This window comes from Bos grunniens, chromosome 7 (genome assembly GCF_055505025.1).
Source record: "Bos grunniens cultivar Pamir isolate PY7600 chromosome 7, Bosgru_T2T1.0, whole genome shotgun sequence".
Taxonomy (NCBI): domain Eukaryota; kingdom Metazoa; phylum Chordata; class Mammalia; order Artiodactyla; family Bovidae; genus Bos; species Bos grunniens.
In genome coordinates, this window is record NC_141171.1 from 797,300 (window position 1) to 819,660 (window position 22,361).

Here is a 22,361-nt window from a genome sequence, read left to right on the forward strand (position 1 = left end):
CTTCTACACAGATCTCTTCCCAAAGTTCAGAGTAAGCAGAGAACAATGACTCCAAATTGCCACTGAGTTCCAAACATAAGGTAGAGTGAGCAGACAGAGAAAAATCCCCTTTACCTCAGAGATATAACCTCACTAACCTAAGTGAACACTTTATAGATTATCCAAATTTCCTAGAAGCAAACGACTTGTAATTCAAAAACTGCTAATACAGACTGAAAAAAGAAAAATATAGTTAAATACCAACCCTGCAGAAATTAAAAGGGGAAGTTGGAACAGTAATTGCCTATGCTTCAAAGGCTCTCTGACAGAGAAAATCAAATTTGACAGGACAGCCAAAAGAAGAGAGAAATTTCACTCTCCCACCACTCTACACCAGCACTCCAGAAACTGGAAGAGGGAAAACAGGAGAGACCCATATAGGTACCAACCTCTACCATGGCTGCATGAAGGTGCTTAGGTTACTCAATAATTAATCAGAACTTCGGAGCTGACAAGGGAGAGATGCTACTATCACTACCTCCTTTTGCTTTCTGTACAGCACTTTTCTACTTAGACTTCACAGCTATGTTTTGTCTATTAGTTACTCACACTGGCATAGTCCCTTCCTCTCGCCCAGTAATATGTCAAAAGCGTCAGAATGAAACAGACCTTCCCCCCCATCTATATATCTTACATATGCCTAGTACAGCACCTGGAAAATGTTTTACACATAGCATATACTCAGTATGTTTGTTGCATTAAACTTTTAAAAATATCAAGGGCAGCCAGGTGAAAGAAAAGACAATTTGGTCAATATTATTTCAGAAAGCAACAGTCAAGAAAAACTAGAAGGAAAGCATAAGGAGGCATGTTAGGCCAACATGAACACAAAATTTCTTTAGCCCTGGTTGCCTTAAGAAGCAATCACGCCCCTTGGCCATATTTTTGAAGACTTGCATTAAAGGCAGAAGGGAATCCTGAGAGCTGCTTCAAACTCTTTCAAGATTTTGTGTTTCTGAACAAGGCTGTCCCCAGAGACTCAGACTGAAACACAAATTCAGAAAATAAGGAGAAACAAATCTATCCCAGAATCTACAGCCAAACAGGCATTCCCCACCTCATTGGAAACCTGTAACTGGATAACACAAAAATCCCTACCCTACGTCATCAGAGAATTAAGGAACAGGACAAACCTTTGTATACTAATCACTACATATGCTATTTTCATTTCATCTTTGATATTATCATCTTGATTTTATAAAAGGACACTGACAGTGAGAAAATAAGCAATGAATGGGTTCTGAACTTTGACTCAAACCATGTTTTTCCTACTGAACATTTCAGCTTCTAAGACAAATCAGCATTGGTAAAATACAGCATTGCTTCCCTTGTGTACTGGCATTACTAGATCTTAACCTCCAAACCATAAATTTAGCCGTGTATGTCTTACCACTTATTTCAAGCTCCACCCAATGAGATTTCTTTCCATTTGCTGCTTCCTCAGAGGACATAATTGTGTACATCCTCCGAGGGTCAGGGGGCTCGTATTTTTCTTTGGGCATGCCTGTTGAATCAAGAAAAGAAACCAATCAATATTTGAAAGAGTCAAATAGCTGAAAATAACATCTTTTTAAAAAGTAGACATCCATATTATGATCTCTAAACACAATTTCCCACCAAAACAAACTAGGAACTCCTAAAAGAAATGGAAGATTTCAAGAATGGGATTGGAAAAATATAAACAAGCCTGGACACTAAGAAAGATGCTCTAGCTGTGAAGGGCACAGGAGTTAGCTTGAAGAGATCCCACTGGCCAAGATAAGACAATCTGAACAACAAAAGGAAGACTACGAATCAATTCTAAACTGTATGACTCCAAAACTCTGATGGAAGAAAAACAAAAAACCTGTCACCTGAAGTTGGAAAATAAAGGGAAAGAATCAAGTATTTATCCAGCATTTCTGGCAGAAACTAGTTGAGGAAATGTTCTTAACAGAATTCTAGCTAATAAATGCAGAAAGTTACATAATTAGAAAAACCACTATTTCACAACCTTTAATGAAAAAAACGGATGACCATTAATGGCTAATAAAGGAATCAGGTGAAAAATGTCCAATGGAAAAAATTTAAATAGATCAGACTGTAAGACCTCAACCCAAGGATCAATCTCAGGACAACTAGACTTATATGTCAATACTATGTACACTCTTGCCCCTTCATCCAAAAAAAAAACTACAAGACTGAACTTGAATCAAATAAGCCTCTCTAGATCTGGAACCAGTTTATATCAAGTAAGGAGACAGAGGAATATGGTAAAAGTAACATAAGACACAATAATGTGAATATACTTAACACTACTGAACTGCACACTTAAAATGATTATTAAAATAGCATATTTTGCTATGTATATTTTACTATGAGTAAAAAAATTTTTTCTTAACTCTTAAAATAATGCCACAAGAATACAGCCAGCCAGATGCAGACAACAGAAAGTTCTACATGACAGAAGGCCCAATTTCCCCAACAAATAAATTATATGAAAAGGAAACTGATATTAAATGACTTATGAGGCACAGCAATCAGATGTAATGTATAAGCCTCATCTGGGTCTAATGTGACCAAATTAAGTGTAAAAAACATTTATGAGAATCAGACAAACTGGAAGAATTATATCTAAGCTGATACTGGGACTACTGTGCATTTTGCTTGTCATTATTTTAAAATTCGTATTAAAAAGCAGAGACATTACTTTGCCAACAAGGATCCGTCTAATCAAAGCTACGGTCTTTCCAGTAGTCACGTATGGATGTGAGAGCTGGACCATAAAGAAAGCTGAGCACCAGAGAATTGATGCTTTTGAACTGTGGTGTTGGAGAAGACTCTTGAGAGTCCCTTGGACTGCAAGGAGATCAAACCAGTCAATCCTAAAGGAAATCAATCCTGAATATTCACTGGAAGGACTGACGCTGAAGCTCTAATACTTTGGCCACCTGATGCGAAGAACTGACTCATTGGGAAAGACTCTGATGCTGGAAAAGATTGAAGGCAGGAGGAGAAGGGAATGACAGAGGATGAGATGGTTGGATGGCATCTCCGACTCGATGGACAAAAGTTTGAGCGAGCTCCAGGAGACGATGATAGATCGGAAAGCCTGGCATGCTCCAGTTCATGGGGTAGCAAAGAGTCGGACACAACTGAGCAACTGAATTGAACACCTACTCTGGATACCTTACACAGCTAAACAAAGCTGGAGAAAAACCCACTATCATATGAAGTTAAAGTGAGCCAGTCAGCAATTACTTACCTCAAATGGAGTTACTGCTAAATGGGTTTGAGGTTTTAGTTTTACAAAAAGAAAAGAGTTGCAAAGAAGGATGATGGTGATGGCTGCATAACATCATCAATGTATCTAATAACACTGAATGCTACACTTAAAAATGGTTAACATGGTAAACTTTATGTTATGTATATTTTACACAGTAAAAAAATTAGAAAAGGGCTAAAGCTACTTTCATTATGTTATGCCGCTTCTGTACTGATGAGAACTAGAGCTATTTTTCAAACACAAAGATGGTTTTGACTATGTAGTCAAAACACAGGAAGAGGTAAGTAATCCCTTTTTGAAAAAGGTAAGTAAATAGTGAGACTAACCACCTGCACAAGGAACAGAATATCTAGTTTTTGTTTTGTTAAATATTGTTAATAAAACTGTTCTCCTACATGTTGATTTCTCCAGAATAGAAATGACTGAAGTTTTTAGACTAATACAAAACATACCTAACAAAGAGCTATACTGTCAAGAACTGTTCCTATTCCATCTAGAGGACAAGCTGGCAAAGCAAGTGCCTACTGTGAATCATATGAATATACCAGTAATAACAAAACACTGTGTAAGGCAACCAGAGCTTAATGACAACATCCCTTAAGAGTCCTTATGATCACTCAAATGCCACTGTTCTGACTAGATTTTACTTACAAAGCAACCATCTGATCTTCACTGGCTTTCCAAATAGAATTTAATGATAAGCTGCTGTATTCAGCTAAGGTTAGTATTTTGGTCCTATGAGCTATTTTTTTAAACTAATATACTGTAATTGGAGAATAATTATTTTACAATATTGTGATGGTTTCTGCCATACATTGATATGAATCAGCCATGGGTGCACATGTGTCCCCCCCATCTTGAACCACTCCCTCTCCCTCCCCAACCCATCCCTCTGGGTTGTCCCAGAGCACTGGCTTTGAGTGCCCTGCTTCATGCACTGAACTTGCACTGGTCATCTATTTCACATATGGTAATATACATGTTTCAATACTATTCTCTCAATTCATCCCACCCTCCCCTTCTTCTAAAAGTCTGTTCTTTACATCTGTCTCTTTTGCTGCCTTGCATATAGGATCATCATCACCGTCTTTTTAAATTCCATATGTATGTGTTAATATACGGTATTGGTGTTTCTCTTTCTTACTCCACTTTATATATTAGGCTCCAATTTCATCCACCTCATTAGAAATAACTCAAATGTGTGCCTTTTTATAGCTGAGCAATATTCCATTGTGTATATGTACCACATCTTCCTTATTCATTCATCTGTCAATGGACATCAAGGTTGCTTCCATGTCCCAGCTATTGTAAACAGCGCTGCAATGAACACTTGGGTACATGTGTCTCTTAATTCTGGTTTCCTCAGTGTGTATGCCCAGCAGTGAGGTTGGTTTGTATGACAGTTCTATTCTCAGTTTTTTAAGGAATCTCCACACTGTTCTCCACAGTGGCTATACCAGTTTGCGTTCCCACCAACAGTGTAAGAGGGTTCCCTTTGAGTTATTAAATCATTTGACTTAGTGAAAGTTCAGAAGTCTGATTTACCAATCTCATGCAAGCTTAGTTAGTGTGGATCAATGTCCAGAGTTCATGCTTCAGAGAATAAATAAAAGTATTACAGGACTGAAATCTGAAATCCAGGTCTTAGACCTGGGGTCATTCCATCAAGAGTCATGATTTCTGCCTAGGCAGCCAGCCACTCCCTTTCTGAGTTTTCAAGACATGTGATGGGTTGTCTTAAAATTTAAGAGACAGCACATCACTCTAAACTTGAAAGAGGCACAGTCTTTATTTTCCAAATGCCCGAGAGTGCGAAAAGAACATGACAGAATAAAAGAAATGGTAGCAAACTGGACAATTAAGCCCTTCTGAGAAGCATATCTGCCCACTAAGCAATTCCACCCATTTTTCTTGGAGTCCAACAGAACACAGTATTGGAAACTAGGTAGTAAAAAGGACATAAGAACACAAACAATTCAGGATTTTTCCTCAGGCCTTGAAATCAACAAGCAGCTCTTGCTCTCTAAAAAATACAGCATGTCGCTGCAGATTACTATCTGAAAAGAGTAAAAGGTTTTCAAAACTGACTGGAAAATTGCCAAGGAAAATTATAAGACTTTTAAAAAATAGCTAGGCCAGAGTCAGCATGTATATAACCCCAGACTAGTCAATCTTCAACTCCCCCAATCCAATGCCAAACATCATTACTGATACTGGCAGCATAAAACCTGTCCCTGATCTAGACCTCAGAGAAATGGTTTTTCATTATCTTAGAATAAAATAATTATTTATCTTGAAGAAATACAGGACATTATTTACCAGACAGAAAGATATGCTTACATTATTAAAGATTTTATGTAATGGCTTAAAAATACACAGGAGGAAGGGTAACAGAGAAGTGGAGGGAGGAGGAGAGGGGAAGGGGTCCGGTGGGGGACCCTAACTGCAAGCCAAACACCATTTGAGGCAGCTTCCAAACTAAGAAATTTAGTACTAAATAAAAAGATTTAAGCGTCTATCCTTTCAATGGGTACTCTATTTCAGTCATCAAATGGCCCAGGTGAAAAAAAGTCCCATTTTACAAAAGAAAGACAATAAATGAAGTATGAAAAAATAAAAACAATATCATTTCACAATTCCCAATGAGTCTTTCTAAAACAAAGACTTATAAACTGAGTTAAAACCTTGGGATGAATCACTGGCACTGGCATAATGCTAAGGTAACACCACCACCCAGGTTGTTTTTTGATTATAAGGTAGAAAATGTTCAACAGAGGAATAAACTATTACCTCTTCATCAATCTTCTCAACACTAGTAAGGGGCAGAACCAGACACTGTGGGTCTTTTGATCTGACAGAATATGAAATACACACCAATAATGTTTACCCTTTTCAGAACTGGAGGAACTGGCTGTGCTGTGCTGTGCTTAGTTACGTTCGACTCTCTGCAACCCCATGGACTGTACCCCACCAGGCACCTCTGTCCATGGGGATTTCCAGGCAAGAATACTGGAGTGGGTTGCAATTTCCTCCTCCACGGGATCTTCCCAACCCAAGGATCGAACCCAGGTCTCCTGCAATGCAGGTGGATTCTTTACAGTCTCAGCCCCCAGGGAAGCCCAAGAACACTGGAGTAAATAGCCTATCCCTTGTCCAGGGGAACTTTTGACCCAGGAATCAAACTGGCGTCTCCTGCATTGCAGGTGGATTCTTTACCAGCAGAGCTACCAGGGAAGCCCAGAGCAACTGGCTAGATGACACCAAAGCAGCAACTGCAATGAAGGACTTTCTCCAGGATAACTGGTCTGCTACCTTCAACAAACTGGGGTCAGAACTATTATAGATTTGAAGAGAATGAAAAGATATATATAATGAGATGTAATGAATGATCCACAAATCCACAACAACATTCTGCAGACAGCTGGAGAAACATTTAATACCTAGTTCATATTTTGAAATATTAATAAATTATTATGAGATTTTACTGCAGCAATGTATAAAAACTTGTTAAAAGACACTCTAAAGTTAAATAATTTAATTGTAATGGCCAGATTTTTTTCCCAAGGGAAATAAGGTTGAGTCATAGCCAATTTTTTTATTTTTTAATTAGAGTATGATTGCTTTATAATGCATCAGTTTCTGCTGTACAGCAACATGAATCAGATGTAAGCATACATAGATCCCCTCCCTCTTGAGCCTCCATCGCAGCCCCCAGCCCCACTCCCTAGGTCATCACAGAACATGGAGCGTAGCTTCCTGTGCTCCACAGCAGCTCCCATTAGCATCTATTTCACACACAGCCGTGTATGTATGTGAGTGCTGCTCTCTCAACGTGTCCCACTATCTGCTTCCCCACATCCACAAGTCCATTGCCTAGGTCTGTGTTTCTAGTCCTGTCCTGCAAATACGTTCATCAGTACCATTTTTCTAGATTCCATATATATATATGTGTGTGTGTGTGTGTGTGTGTGTGTTAATATGTATTTGTTTTTCTCTTTCTGACTTACTTCACTCTGTATGACATACTCTAGGTTCATCCATATCACTACAAATGACCAATTTCAAATTACAGCCAATCTTAACTGACAAGACAAAAAGGTAAGTTCTTTTCCTTTTCTTGTTTGTTACATTTTCTCCTCCATTCTTGGTGTTTTACTTCTTTCAGAAACACAAAGAAAAAGAGTGAGTGGGGCAGAGGAAAGGCAGGCAAGGGAAAAAAGGAGAAATAGACTCATTTCTCAAAAAAAGACCCTTTTATTTATTGATCAGGCTCCTCAAAGAACTGTAAGCTAGGGAAAAACAAAAGGTAGTGCCACTAGCCTTGGTGCCCATTGACTTTTTCCAATCCAAATTTTCACTAGGTGTTAACAAATCTTTCACTAAATCCAACTAATTTTTACCTCTTCAGGACTTCTAAACCTGTCTTTTCCACTTTTACAGCTATTAAAGTTAATTCACACCCTCATTTATCAGCTACAACTTTTAAACAACCTTCTCTATATCTTCCTGATTGATGCCTGCCCATGTAACTCTCCTGCTTAAAAATCTAACATGGCCCTTTCTGCCTACCTAGTTAGTTAAAACCCTAACATCAAAGTCCTTTATGACCTGGATTTAGGGCACTATTTTCTCACTCATCTTCAGCCACTTACATGTGCATCATTCTATCAAGTCCAAAGTTGATCAAAGCATACCTACTTCGAAGACAATCTTTCAATGATACATCCTAATCCTTTCACCAGACAACCTTCACTCGAAACTCCTACTCATCCCCTTCACAGCAACTCAAGTTAACATCAGAGCCCCTGTAAGCCCTTCCCAACAAAGGCACAAATCCACTCCTCTTTCCTCTGCACACCACACATTTACTCAGCATTTATCAGTCCAATTGTTATCTCCCAGCGTCCTGTGTCAGACCTAGCATGTTACACTAATAAAGTGGTCTTAACATTCTTTCCTTCAAACTCAAAATCAGGTTTTCAAAGAAAACTAAAAATAATAATTTAAAAAAAAGGGCAATTCAATACAACTGAAATCATGCTTCCTTAAGGAAGCTTTCTTTACAGAATCATTCATTCAACAAATATTTACTAAGCACCTTCTGCTTCTGTTTCAAGCACTCTGTCAGGTGCTGGGAAAAAATAAGCAGGAAACACGTACATGATCTTGGATCTTAATCTACGGGGTTGGGGGAGGGAGTTGCAAACAAAAACCTTACAACAGTGTAATCACACTACAAACCTTTCTTTTTACAAACATTAATTTAGGACTCCTTCCCTATCCCTCACCAACACAGGAGTCTATAATTTCCTGCTTTGAGCTATTCTGAACCTTGAAGGTATTTCTAATGTTGCCTCTTTAACCCCACCTTAATTTTTTTTACATCTCATTCACCTACTCTACTATAGGATCCTTGCACTTACATTTTAAATAGTTTTATATTTTCAGAGCCTGGCAAATAGTAGGTGCTCAGTCAATGTTGTTGTTTAGTTGCTAAGTCGTGTCCTACTCTTTTGCGATCCCATGGACTGTAGCCTGCCAGGTTCCTCTGTCCATGGGAACAGGCTACAGCCCTGGAGTAGGCTGCCATTTCCTTCTCCAGGAGACTTTCCAACCCAGGGATCAAACCCACATCTCCTGAACTGGCAGGCAGATTCTTTACCACTGAGCCACCAGGAAAGCCCAAACTTAAAGGTAAAAACTATATAATCTTAGTGACATACTAGAGCAAAATGAGAGCAAACCTCAAACAGGTGGCAGTAATGACAAAACTGCTGGGTGCCTGTCTGCCACAATCTGCACAGGGCATATAACAGCTAACATGTTCTGAGCACTCACCAACTGGCTGCCCCTTCACATACATTATGTCATTTAATCCTCACAACTCCTAGAAATAAATACTACTACTCTTCATACATAAAGAAAGGAAGGGTCAGAGAGTCACTTGTCTAGATCACAGGTACTAGTGGCATAACTGAGACTTTAACTCAAATCTGATCCAACAGTCTGGCTTTCAACCATTATGCAATAATTTCCTTGTATTATCTCGATTTAATTCTCATAGCAGCCCAGGAAGTAGGCGCTATCCTCTTTTTACTTTTGATGAGGAAACTGAGGCTCTTACATTTAAGTAACTTGCCCAAAGTCACACACACTTGGTTAGTATTAGGTTGGTGCAAAAGTAATCGCAGTTTTAGCACTGTTGAAATTTGCTGTTTGATATTAGAATACATTCTTAAATAAATGTGATTATGTTATACATCATTTTAATACACATTTCTTGCCTTTTTTTCCCCTGCTCTTGACATTACTTTCTATGTATTTTATATTTATTTTAGATTATGGAAAAGATGTTAGACAAAAAGCAAATTTGAGCGATTTTCTTCTTCAAGTTCAAATGGGTTGTAAAGCAGGGGAGACAACTCTCAACATCAGCAACACATTTGGCCTGGGGATCTGCTAATGAACATACAGTGCAGTGGTGGTTCAAGAAGTTCTGCAAAGGAGACGAGAGCCTTGACGATGAGGAGCGTGGTGGGCAGCCATCAGAAGTTAACAGCGACCAACTGAAAGCCATCATCAAAGCTGATCCTCTTACAACTACACAAGAAGTTGCCAAAGACTTCAATGTCCAGCTTTCTACAGTCATTCAGTGTGTGATGCAATTGGAAAGGTGAAAAAGCTTGGTTAAGTGGGTCATGAGCTGACCGAAAATTTAAAAAAAAAATTATTGTTTTGAAGTGTCATCTTCTCTTATTCTACACAACAATGAACCATTTCTCAATCAGACTGTAACATGCAACGAAACGTGGATTTTAGACAACAACTGGCAACAGTGGTTGAACCAAAAAGCTCCAAAGCTTCTCCCAAAGCCAAACTTGGTGGTCTGCTGCCGGTCTGATCCACTACAGCTTTCTGAATCAGGGCAAAACCATTACATCTGAGAAGTATGCTCAACAAATCAATGAGATGCACCAAAAACTGCAAGGCCTGCAGCCAGAACTGGTCAACAGTTTTGATTAATAAAGATTTGTGTTTCAGCCTAGTTATAATGATTCACAGTCTGAAACCGCAATTGTGTCTGCACCAACCTAATAGTAGAGCTAGGATTTGAACCTGGGACAATATAGTTGCAAGCTGTACACCAATGCCTCATACAACTCTAGAATTCTGTCACTGATGAAACCAAGATCTTCTGGGTTCATTCTTCAAATATTATGTTACTAAGACCATGAGTCCTTGAGTTGCCTTCTCAGATATATCATCTTTACAAACCACTCTTCACTCATATTCTCTACTCCCAAACTCTGCCTAATACTTAAGACTGCTGCTGCTGCTGCTGCTAAGTCGCTTCAGTCGTGTCCGACCCTGTGCGACCCCATAGACGGTAGACCACCAGGCTCCCCCATCCCTGGGATTCTCCAGGCAAGAACACTGAAATGGGTTGCCATTTCCTTCTCCAGTGCATGAAAGTGAAAAGTGAAAGTGAAGTAGCTCAGTCGTGTCTGACTCTTAGCAACCCCATGGACTGTAGCCTACCGGGCTCCTCTGTCCATGCAATTTTCCAGGCAAGAGTACTGGAGTGGGGTGCCATTGCCTTCTCCAGCAGATCTCAAATGCTATCATCTCAGGATCCTTATACTCAAGTACCTCAAAGACCTTTTGTATGTGAGTTCTATCTATCAATATTTACTGTATTAGAAATAAGAACTAAGGAATTTAAAAGTGTATTTGTCGGGAGCCATGTTAGGCATTACTGACAAAATGGAGGCATGGCCCCAACCCCCTCTCCTTGTCCCGCAGGCACGGTCCTGGGATGAAGGAGTTAGGCCTTGTGATTTTGACTTGTTTTTTCCTTTCTTCAGTTGAGTTGGCTGGAAAGAATGTTAAGGTGCTTATTGTTCTTGAGAGAAGCATGAGAAAGCACAAAGCCTTCTGCAGTTGTGCCCAGAAAATAATCTATAAAGTAACTATTGACATTCGTTCAAGGATCTTTACAAAGAACGTTCCAGGATGAGCACGCAGGCTGCAGCTCGAGGCCATGGGAAGGATTGTTATCTAAGACCTGTTTGTGAGGGGAATGTTTATGGCAAAGGAAGTCTGCAGAGTTTAGGGTTTAGGAATAATTAAGAATAGTTAGAAGCTAAAAGTTTAAGGAATGTTGTAGTGTTAGCATATTTTACTATAGCTTGTAGGGATTAGGAATTTTAGAGATAGCTATAAGCCTTTTTAGGAGATAGTGAGCTTAAGATACTAGGGGCAAGCAGGATTTAGAAAGATAAGAAATAAACTGAGGAATGTGGTATGCAGCCCAGACATAAGCATGAGTTATAATGTAATCAGGAACTCTGTTTGAAGGACAACAATGAGACAATAATCTGGGTGAAGAGGAACTGAAAATGTCAAACCTCTGACCTAATGCTTTTGTCAAAGTATAAAAGAAAACCTGAAGCTTGAAATAAACATGCAGTCCCGCACCTTGAGTCAGCTGCTGCTGCTGCTAAGTCACTTCAGTCGTGTCCGACTCTGTGTGACCCCATAGACGGCAGCCCACCAGGCTCCCCCGTCCCTGGGATTCTCCAGGCAAGAACACTGGAGTGGGTTGGAGGCTGCATCATTTTCCGCCGACACCACTCATCTCTTCAGGCTGATTCCCTGGCTGCTGGAGCTGGACTCCGGCATGTATTAACTCACTAAATATAATAAACCTAGCACATGTTAACCACAGCATTTTAATGAAGAGTAACTACTTTCAAAAACAAAGCAAAATTTTGCAAGAAGAGTGACACTGTCTTACATTTTTACAAATCTTTAAGGTCTAACATGCTGGAAGACAACCTGTCTACTCTGAATTCAATTAATCAGATATCATACACATTTGTTAGTCTATGAAAAACTGCACAGTATACTCATAAGAGGGTGAGAATGAAAAAGGCAAAGAACATTGCAGTGGTATTTCTAAAAATTTAAGGTTTCAGTAGCTACCTTCTCCTGTCTCCCAAAATCTCAATTCCTTAAATCCTTTTCTCACAGAGAATAAAAATAAATTTAAGGAGGAAATGGAAATCCACATCAGTATTCTTGCCTGGGAAATTCCATGGATAGAGAAGTTCGGCAGGCTACAGTCCATTGGGTTGCAAAGAGTCAGACATGACTGACCAACTAACACTTCTCACTTTAAGTTCATAATGATTTAACTAAAACTTACAACCAGTAAAACCTCTGCAAAAAAGATTTTTAAATTATGATAAAATAATCCTCCAAATACAGAGTCAAACAGCAGACGTAGTAGTCTAATTTCTCAAAGGAGAAGACTGGCATACCCGTCTGTATCTGCAGTGCCCAGTCAATAACCAACCGCCTATAAGAGTTTACTAGACTGCTATTAAGGGGGATTCCCTGGTGGCTCAGCAGTAAAGAATCTGCCTGCAATGCTGGAGGTATAGGTTTGATCCCTGGTTAGGAAGATCCCCTGGAGAAGGAAATGACAACCCACTTCAGCATTCTTGCCTGGAGAATTCCATGGACAAGAGAGCCTGGCAGGCTACAATCCATGGGGTCTCAAGAGTCGGACACAACTTAGCAACTAAACCACCAACCACCACGACAGACTGCTGATAAAATGCAGTTCTAACCATGTGCCTGTGCCTAATAACATGATTGAATATAAAATACAGAGAGAAGCGAGAGTGTACTGCAACACCACAGGAAACTACCAATTTTGAAGGTCAAAAATGGACAAATACTAGCAAATTCAACTCAATAAATCAATTCAAAATATAACTACAAAGGTACCCTAAATACAGGTCATCCACAAATTTCAATTTAAAATACAAATATTTCTCAGTGTAGAAATCTTAATTTCTATATTTTAAGTCAAATATGAAGTACAGAGCAAAAGAATATATTAAGACAATCATGATTTATGATCTAATCAACAAAGCTGAATGCCAACTAATATGAAGGGCGTTGAGTCAAAATTTGGGTGGTGAAACATCACTGAGATCAAAAAGGTAAGGAGAGCCAACCACCAGTACTAAATCTAAATCTTTTCTCTTAGCATAGGACAAGCAACAACCAATCCAACAATGATGGCTGCCAACAGAAACCTTTTCATCTCTTATCTTTGGCCAGATTTTCAATCATCTAATTGCTCTTTCCTCTCTTACGATCACATTATTATAGCTACCCCTTTTTGTTGTCTTTCATTCACTAAATCGCAACCAACTCTTTGTGACCCCATGGACTGCAGCACGCCAGACTTCCCTATCCTTCCCTATTTCCCAGAGTTTGCTCAAATTCATGTCCACGGACTCAGTGATGCTCTCTATCCATCTCTTCTGCTGCCCTCTTCTCTTTTTGCCTTCAGTCTCTCCCAGCATCAGGTGCTTTTCTAATGAGTCTGCTCTTTGAATCAGGAGGCCAAAGCTCTAGCTGAAGATAGAGCTTCAGCTTCAACATCAGTCCTTCCAGTGAATACTCAGGGTTCATTTCCTTTAGGACTGACTGGTTTGAACAGCTTGTGGTCCAAGGGACTCTCCAGCACCATAATTCGAAGGCATCAATTCTTCAGCACTCAGCCTTCTTTATGGTCCAACTCTCACATTCATACATGGCTACTGGAAAAACCATAGCTTTAACTATATGGACTTTAGGTTGGCAACATATTTTTGCTTTTTAAAATGCTGTCTAAGTTTGTCATAGTTTTCCTTCCAAGGAGCAAGTATCTTTTAATTTCATGGCTGCAGTCACCATCCACAGTGATTCTGGAGCCCAAGAAAATAAAACCTATCACTGCTTCCACTTTTTTCCCTTCTATTTGCCATGAAGTGATGGGACCAGATGCCAAGATCTTTGTTTATTGAATGCTGAGTGTTAAACCAGCTTTTTCACTCTCTTCTTACCCTCATCAAGAGGCTCTATAGCCCTCTTCACTTTCTGCCATTAGAGTGGTATCATCCGTGTATCTGAGGTTGTTGATATTTCTCCCTGTAATCTTGATTCCAGCTTGGGATTCATCCAACCTGGCATTTTGCACCATGTACTTACTCTGCATATAAGTTAAATAAGCAGGGTGACAATATACAGACTTGTCATACTCCTTTCCCAATTTGGAATCAGTCAGTTGTTCCATGTAAGATTCTGTTGCTTCTTGACCTGCATACAGGTTTCTCAGGAGGCAGGTAAGGGGGTCTAGTATTCCCATCTCTTTCAGAATTTTCCACAGTTGCTGTGATCCACACAGTCAAAAGCTTTAGCATAGTCAATGAAGAAGAACTAGATGTTTTTCTGGAATTCCCTTCCTTTCCCTATGATCCAACAAATGTCAGCAACTTGATATCTAGTTCCTCTGCCTTTTCTAAATCCACCTTGTCCATCTGAAGTTCCTGCTTGAAGGATATAGAGCAACATCTTACCAGCATTGTGAAATGAGCTCAATTGTACAGTACTCTGAACATCTTTGGCACTGTCCTTCTTTGGGATTGGAATGAAAACTGACCTCTTCCAGGCCTGTGAGCACTGCTGAGTCTTCCAAATTAGCTGGCTTATTGAGTGCAGCACTTTCACAGCATCTTTTAGGATGTGAAATAGCTCATCTGGAATTCCATCACCTCCACTAGCCTTGTTTGTAGTAACGCTTCCTAAGGCCTACTTGATTTCAGACTCCAGGATGTCAGGCTCTACGTGAGTGACCACACCATATCTCATTGCAATTTTGGCCTTTTGAGACATTCAACATTTATTCTAGCTGCTAAGTCATACATACAATCATTGTGGGAAGTTCTAGTATACTAGAAATCAATTTTGACCCTCTAGTCCTTTTTCCCCCTGAAAACTAAGACAGAAAATCATTCACAAAATGCTGACCATATAAATCATGAAGGCTTTAACAATTCTAGAGTATTTCCCTCATAAGGACTTAAGTGAAGTCCTAAGGACTTTCTGACCCCAGTTTCTTGACCCTCTTCATCAAGCCTTCACATTCTTACTATGTCTCCTGAAAAAGTATGTCACACATACAACTTCCCCACCCCATCCACCTAAACTCTCAATGAATCCCTATTATATACAAACTTACATCCCAACACTTTAAGAAAGAGCCTAAGACCATTCATAGACTATTTCTGGCAACTTCTCCTGTCCCTTACATCTTTGCAACCTGTTTCACAGTCCAAGTTGTACGTAACTTGTCTTCGCACATACTCTTTCTTCCCACTGAAATGCCTCCACTCAGTCTAACAAACCTCTATTCAACTTTCAAAATTCAGCCCAAAGACCTCTGAGATGAATTCCCCCGTTTCCAAAGCAGAATTAGATGCTCCTTCTTTGGCGGTGGTGATTTAGTTGCTAAGTCACGTCCAGCTCTTGCGACCCCATGGACTGCGGCTGGCCAGGTTCCTCTGTCCATGAAATTCACCATGTAAGAATACTGGAGTGGGTAGCCATTCCCTTCTCCAGGGGAATCCTCCCAACCCAAGGACTGAACCCAGGTCTCCTGCATTTCAGACAGATTCTCTACCATCTGAGCCACCAGGGAAGCCTCTGTTCCTTCTTTAGCATCCCCCAAATACTGTGTGTATTCCTCATGTAACTTGATGAGCGCTTTATTGGTTCATTTGTTTTTCTCTCTGCACCATTATAAGCCCACTTGAAATAAAAGAGCATAAGCCCTACTGCTGTTGTTGTTGTTCAGTCGCTAAGTCTTGACTCTTTTCAACCCCATAAACTGCAGCACACCAGGCTCCTCCAGTCTCTTCTATCTCCCAGAGTTGGCTCAAATTCATGTCCAGAGTTGGTGACGCTTTCCAACCATCCCAATTACAGTAGCAAGTCTAAAATAGCGTGTTTCAGGTATTTCTGGAATTGAGTTTTAGCACTACTTTAAAATGCTATGTTGAAGCGTAATTAGTTCTGCTGTATCCTTTATTCTGAAAATAATCTGTTCCAATGTAACTAATATATTAGAAAATTTGAGCATAACACAAAATTCCCATTTGCTTACATACGATTTTGTCTGAGAAAAACACTTGAAAAAGGCAGAAACCTGCCCCTGGCTGAACAGAGCTACATAGAAATTTACAAAATACACACACCTGAAAACACCTATCAGCTCCATCAGTTCAGTCTGTGTGTACACATATGCTGAGCCACACCCATCCACATCTGGTGTTATTATAACATTCCATTTGATTTCAGGTAACCCTCTTTCCATCACCTTACAATAACTCACAAGCAGCAACCCTTCTGATGCCCATTTCCACAAGCAAACCAGGTCTTTTTCAAGGTAAAGTGTCACATTTATCATGGTATTTGTTCAGCTGCTGTGTCCAACTCTTTGCAACCCCATGGACTGCAGCACCCCAGGCTTCCCTGTCCTTCATTATCTCCAGGAGTTTGGTCAAACTCTTGTCCATCAAGTTGGTGATGACATCCAACCATCTCCTCTGTCGTCCCCTTCTCCTCCTGCCCTCAATCTTTCCCAGCATCAGGGTCTTTTCACAGTGAGGCAGCTCTTCACATCAGCTTCACAGTGGAGCTTCAGCTTCAGCTTCAGCATCAGTCCTTCCCATCTATATTCAGAGTTGATTTCCTTTAGGATTGACTGGTTTGATCTCCTTGCTGTCCAAAGGACTCTGAAGAATCTTCTCCAGCACCTGTGGTATTTATGTATTCCTTAATCATTTAGGATTAAAACTATGCTACCATTTTTATCAGGTTCCTTTTTAAAAAAATAAAGTCACTGACAATGTTCTGACTGTTGTGTCCCAGCACCATTTTTCCCAAAAGGCCTATAGTTTTTACTGCACAATTCTGCCTACCATGGTGACTTTTAGGAACCTATATGTTGCTCTGGGCTTCCCTGGTGGCTCAGAATCCACCTGCCAATGCAGAAGACTTGGGTTCAAACCCTGGGTTGGGAAGATTCCCTGGAGAAAGGAATGCCAATCCACTCAGGTATTCTTGCTTGGGAAAATCCCAGAGGAACCTGGCAGGAACCCCAGTCCATGGGGTCTCAAGAGTCAGACACAACTTAGAAACTAAACCACCACCACCATACAGAAGGGAAAACTCTGTCCTCCACCCAATTTCACAAAATGTTTACAGTCCATATCCTCACAGACCATCAGGATAGCCATAACCTTTGAGCTTGGTGGCTCTCACTTCTGGTGGGCAAAGGCTTGATTTTTCCAGCTTAACTACTACAATCTGCCTCAGCCTAACTGAGAAGACAAGTTCTAAAAGCCTGAATGCCTACCTACAGTAACACTATATGGGTTTCATTGTTTTCATTGCTCTTAATCTTCAAAACATTTTAAATTACCCTGTTATTACACAGCAACTGAACCGAGTCCTCAAGCCCACTACAAAAGGGATCACAGAAACAAAATACCCTATATATCTAAGTTTAAAACAGATTCAGATTCACTAACTTCACACTATCTCAAATGTGACTTTCTTATATGTAAGGCCTCCACTTAGTTGTCCACACTGATGCCTAAATGATCTCTAAATCACATTGCTCCCCTCTGAAAAATATTTTGCTCTTTCCTTTCCTATAGGATAAAGATATAAACCTCACTTTTAGCTTAATAAGCATGGTTCTTCAAAATCTAGGATGGACATACCTTTGCAGGCTCATCTCGTCACTCTCCTTTTCAGTAACATGTCACCACTGGCCTTACCCCAACATTTGGCGCCTCAGTGCACCCAGAGTTCCTTACGTTTGAAAAGACCCGTCTCCCCAGTTTGACAAACCTAATTCCATGTTATTTTCTGTAAACTGCTCCCACACCTTCTACAAATTTAATCATTCTCTCCTGTTCTCCCACAGCTCTCTACACCTACTAAGACTACAGCAATAATAAGACAGCAACTATTATTCACTTTTTAATTCTCAGGGTCCAACACTATGTCCAGCATATACTATTCCTTGCACAAGGAACCAAGAAAATTAAAATGGATGAGGGAGAGGTAAAGCCCAGAGAAGGGTAAGATTAAGGCAGCCTAAATGAGCCCCCACCTTATATGCAAATAAACACTTTAAAAGCAGTTTTTCAACCAGTGCACCTTACGTATGAGAAAGTTACAAGGGTGCTGAAGAGTCTTCATGCTTTATGACCCAAAAGCTACAAGTTGTGAGCAGCCTTGACCATTTATTCCAGTATGCCTTACACATTACCCCTTTCTGCTGCACTACAACATGAAAAAGGTTTATGCTTTAAAGAACATTAAAAAAAGGCTAATGTGGAATGCCTAAGCACTAACCAAAATACATTATTTATAAACCACAAGTACAGAAGCAAATGCCAATATCTGTAGTCAGGACTAAGTTCTATAACCAACTTCATGTCTATTCAAGAGTCTGAAAAGTTTTACCTTGCCACCAAGGTCTAAGAAAACTAAAAATCCCTACAAACAAATAAGCATTCAGAAGAGCTTCTTAATCTATTAACACATTACCACTGATGAAGACACTTCTGAAACTATGCAAAATCTTCTTAGCTTCACAAGAAACTTTGTCTTTTGTCACATCCTCCCTTTTTGACCACTTCATTAAGTATCTTTTTCACCTACTGAAACTGATCAGACTCAACTACCTCAAATAACTTCCATTTATTAAAACACACTCTGCCCTCCCCAAAGAACTAATCTTTGGCAAGTATATCACTCTCATGTGCTCTCACACTTACACAAAACCTAGTCCTTTCCCTCTTAACTGTAATATCTTGGGCAAGTCGCTTTAACCTTTCTAAGTTTGTTTCCTCATTAGTAGCTATTCAAAAAAATTTTTGTTTAAAGCAAGTCGACTGGACCAGATCACTGATCTAAAAATATTAAGCAATTTTTATTCTAAAAGTCATCATATTCTAAAGACTGTAATAATTACCCTGATAGCAATTACAAAACAAGCCTTCAAACCCTTTTGATCAATGGACATAGCTCCTATAGCCTACAAAACTGTTTTGGGATGATAAACTCTAGTGCATTCAGAAAAACACAAAGTGTAATTAAATGCCATTTTATTTTTCACTTGTTCATATTCACTCTCTTCCTCCCCAAAATTAAAATCCCCAGATACAAAGAGGCAAGAAGATTCTATGGGGCAATCCACCTGGAAATAAGTATGGTAACTCATATTCAAGGAGATTATTTAAACGTCAGTTTAGCACAATAACACATCCAAAAAGGACAAGCAAAATAACCATTCACAACGCGGTCTTTTACAGTTAACAGTTCAAGAAACGATTACAGGTATTGCTTAGCAAGCTCTTCAAGAAAGGGATAGAAGGAGAAGAGTCAAAAGAAAAAAAGTTTCCGGAGAAAATAATTACTGGTAGTTAGAAAAAAGGAGGAAAGATAAGATTTAGGTTATTAAACATAAAAGCTTCAAGTAACTGTATCTCTGAGTCCTCAGCAATATCCTAATCTCTCCATCTGCTGCTCAGGGCTTCTTTAACCATGTCATTCCCATCCTCCCAATCCATTCCCCGCCCCCCCCCCAAAAAAAATAATTGCCTAAAACTTAATTTTAAACACATTTGGGGCAAACAGTTTCCCGCTCTGCGGTAAGTGCGAAGTTCCATACTACACTTCGCGCAATCCCACACTGCCACTTCTCCAAAGTTGCCACCCATCCTGGCCCAGAGTCCCAGACAACAACTCTCCTCCTACGAGTGGCCAGAGCCAGAGCCGAGAGCCAGGGCATTCCCCCCAATCCCGGCGCCCCTCTGCGCGCCCCCACCCCCGCCGTCAATCAACACCCCTCAGCCCCGTACTCTGCGCGGGGGCGCGGTCCCGGAATCAGCGGGGTCGCGACAGATGCGCATCTAGGGACCCCTCAACAGTCGGCATCTCCTCCAAGCTGCAGGCCCGCCGCCCACAAAACTTAAGGTGCTCTCGCTCGAGTGCCCCGCGCTACGGTCCCCGGGACACGACTGAGAGCGGCCCGTGCGCCGCCAGTGCGAGGAGCAGCGCCCGGCTGGGCCTCGGGCCGGTGTCGCTCACCTCTTGGGGTGCGCCGCCTTCTTCCGCCGCTGCCGCCGCCTCCTGCCTGTGAGTGCAGCGGGGTCTGACCTGTGGAACCACCATACCAGTCCCGCCCGCAGCTGCAGCGCCGCCGTCGCCGCTCCTCTGCCGCCTTAGCCGCCGCTCTTTGTTCCCCCTCCGAGATCCACCGCGTCAGCCGCCCGCTTCAGCCTCCTCGACGGGCCGCCACTACGCCCTCTCGGCCTCTCGGCCTCCGGCCTCTCCCTTTTCGCTGCACCCACCGCTGCCCTCGCCTCCGCGCAGCCGACGCCGCCGCCACCGACGCCGCCGCCTCCTCCTCCTCCGCGTCCCCCTTGTTTTCATTGAAAGCAAACAAGCATCATGGCGGCGGCCGCCGTCCCCCTCCCCCAGCTCACCCCCTCTGCGGCGAGCGAGCGAGAGAGCGCCGCGACTGACGCTGCCGCTCCAACATCCCGGGCGCCCATTGGCCACCGCCGCAGGGCGCGACCACTCAGCATCCGGGGCGGTCGCTCTCGGCTCGCAGTTTCCGCAGGCCCCGCCTTTTCTCTTCCCTATCCCGGGCCCTGGGGCTCCGTGATCAGTGCCCGCCTCTCAGGGTCTGAGTTCTCCTCTTCTCGCTCTCTTCGCTTGTTACTGCCTGTCGTTTCTACTTTATCATCTTCTTGACGCTCCTACTCTTTCCAACTAACTCTTTCTTCTTCTTCTTCTTCTTCTTCTTCTTCTTCTTTTTTTGTCTCAGGCTGTTTATTTTTGTCCCTCTCTTTCATTTGGCCTGTCAGTTACTTAGAAACAGGACAAGCTTTCAGACTTTCGCGCTTAGCCAGTATGTTGATCTCTATAAAGACAAGACATTTAGTCGTGAATGATTCTTCTGGCCTCCAACCAGGGCCGAGAGAAGAATCAGGCTCCAGCCTGCCAGGAGTAAGGTCACAGCACAGGGGCGAGAGGCACGTCCTGCAGACTGTTAAAATCCAATAAAGATGCATGGAGCAACGGACTGGGTCAAAATTGGGAAAGGCGTAGGACAAGGCTGTGTATTGTCACCCTCTTCTTTAACTTATTTGCAGAGTATATATCATGTGAAACGCTGGGCTGGATGACTCACAAACTGGAATCGAGGTTGCTGGAGCTATATCAACAACCTCAGATATGCAAATGATACCCTTCTAATGGCACAAAGTGAAGAGGAACTAAAGAGCCTCTTGATGAGGGTGAAAGAAGAGAGTGAAAAAGCTGGCTTAAAACTCAACCTTCAGTAAACAAAGATCATGGCATCTGGTCCCATCACTTCATGGCAAATAGAAGGGGTAAAAGTGGCTGCAGGAACAGATTTTATTTTCTTGGACTCCGAAATCACTGTGGATGGTGACTGCAGCCATGAAATTAAAAGATACCTGCTCCTTGGAAGAAAAGCTATGACAAAACTAGATAGCATATTAAAAAGCAGAGACATCACATGCTGACAAAGATCCCTGTAGGCAAAGCTATGGTTTTTCCCAGTTGTGTACAGATGTGAGAGTTGGAACATAAAGAAGGTTGAGCGCTGAAAAATTGCTGCTTCGAATTGTGCTGCTGGAGAAGACAGTTGAGAGTCCCTTGGACTGCAAGGAGATCAAACCAGTCAATCCTAAAAGGAAAGCAAGACTGAATATTCCTTGGAAGGACTGATGCTGAAGCTCCAATACTTTGGCCACCTGATGTGAAGAGCCAACTCATGGAAAAGACCTTGATACTGGGGAAGATTAAAGGCATAAGGAGAAGGGGCATCACCAACTCGGTGGACATGAATTTGAGCAAACTCTGGGAGATAGTGAAGAACAGGGGAGCCTAGCCTGCTGCAGTTTATGGGGTCGCAAAGAGTCGGACATGACTTAGTGACTGACATCAAAAACAACAAATAATGGCTAGGAGTATGAGAGCCCAGTAAATCAATAGTTGGGAGTTTGGGCTTAATTGGGTGCTCAAGAAGGAAAACTGACCAACCTCTAGCCAGGGCATCAAAAAGGGGTCAAGATAGCATTTACAAAAATTGTATTACTCTATCATT

The 22,361-nt window shown here is 41.3% G+C and overlaps 1 protein-coding gene across 2 annotated transcripts in view; it reads right to left on the reverse strand.

The window, feature by feature from the left end:
* Positions 1-20,718, reverse strand: part of CNOT6 (CCR4-NOT transcription complex subunit 6) — an 83,258-nt gene extending 62,540 nt beyond the window's left edge. For both annotated transcript variants that reach the window (XM_086407837.1, XM_086407836.1), the window contains exons 1-2: positions 20,312-20,718; positions 1,430-1,543 (exon numbers count right to left, since the gene is read on the reverse strand). In XM_086407837.1, the coding sequence (XP_086263963.1) occupies positions 1,430-1,541 (112 nt within the window). In that variant the 5' untranslated portion in view covers positions 1,542-1,543; positions 20,312-20,718. The remainder of the gene's footprint in view (positions 1-1,429; positions 1,544-20,311) is intronic.
* Positions 20,719-22,361: the final 1,643 nt, after the last annotated feature.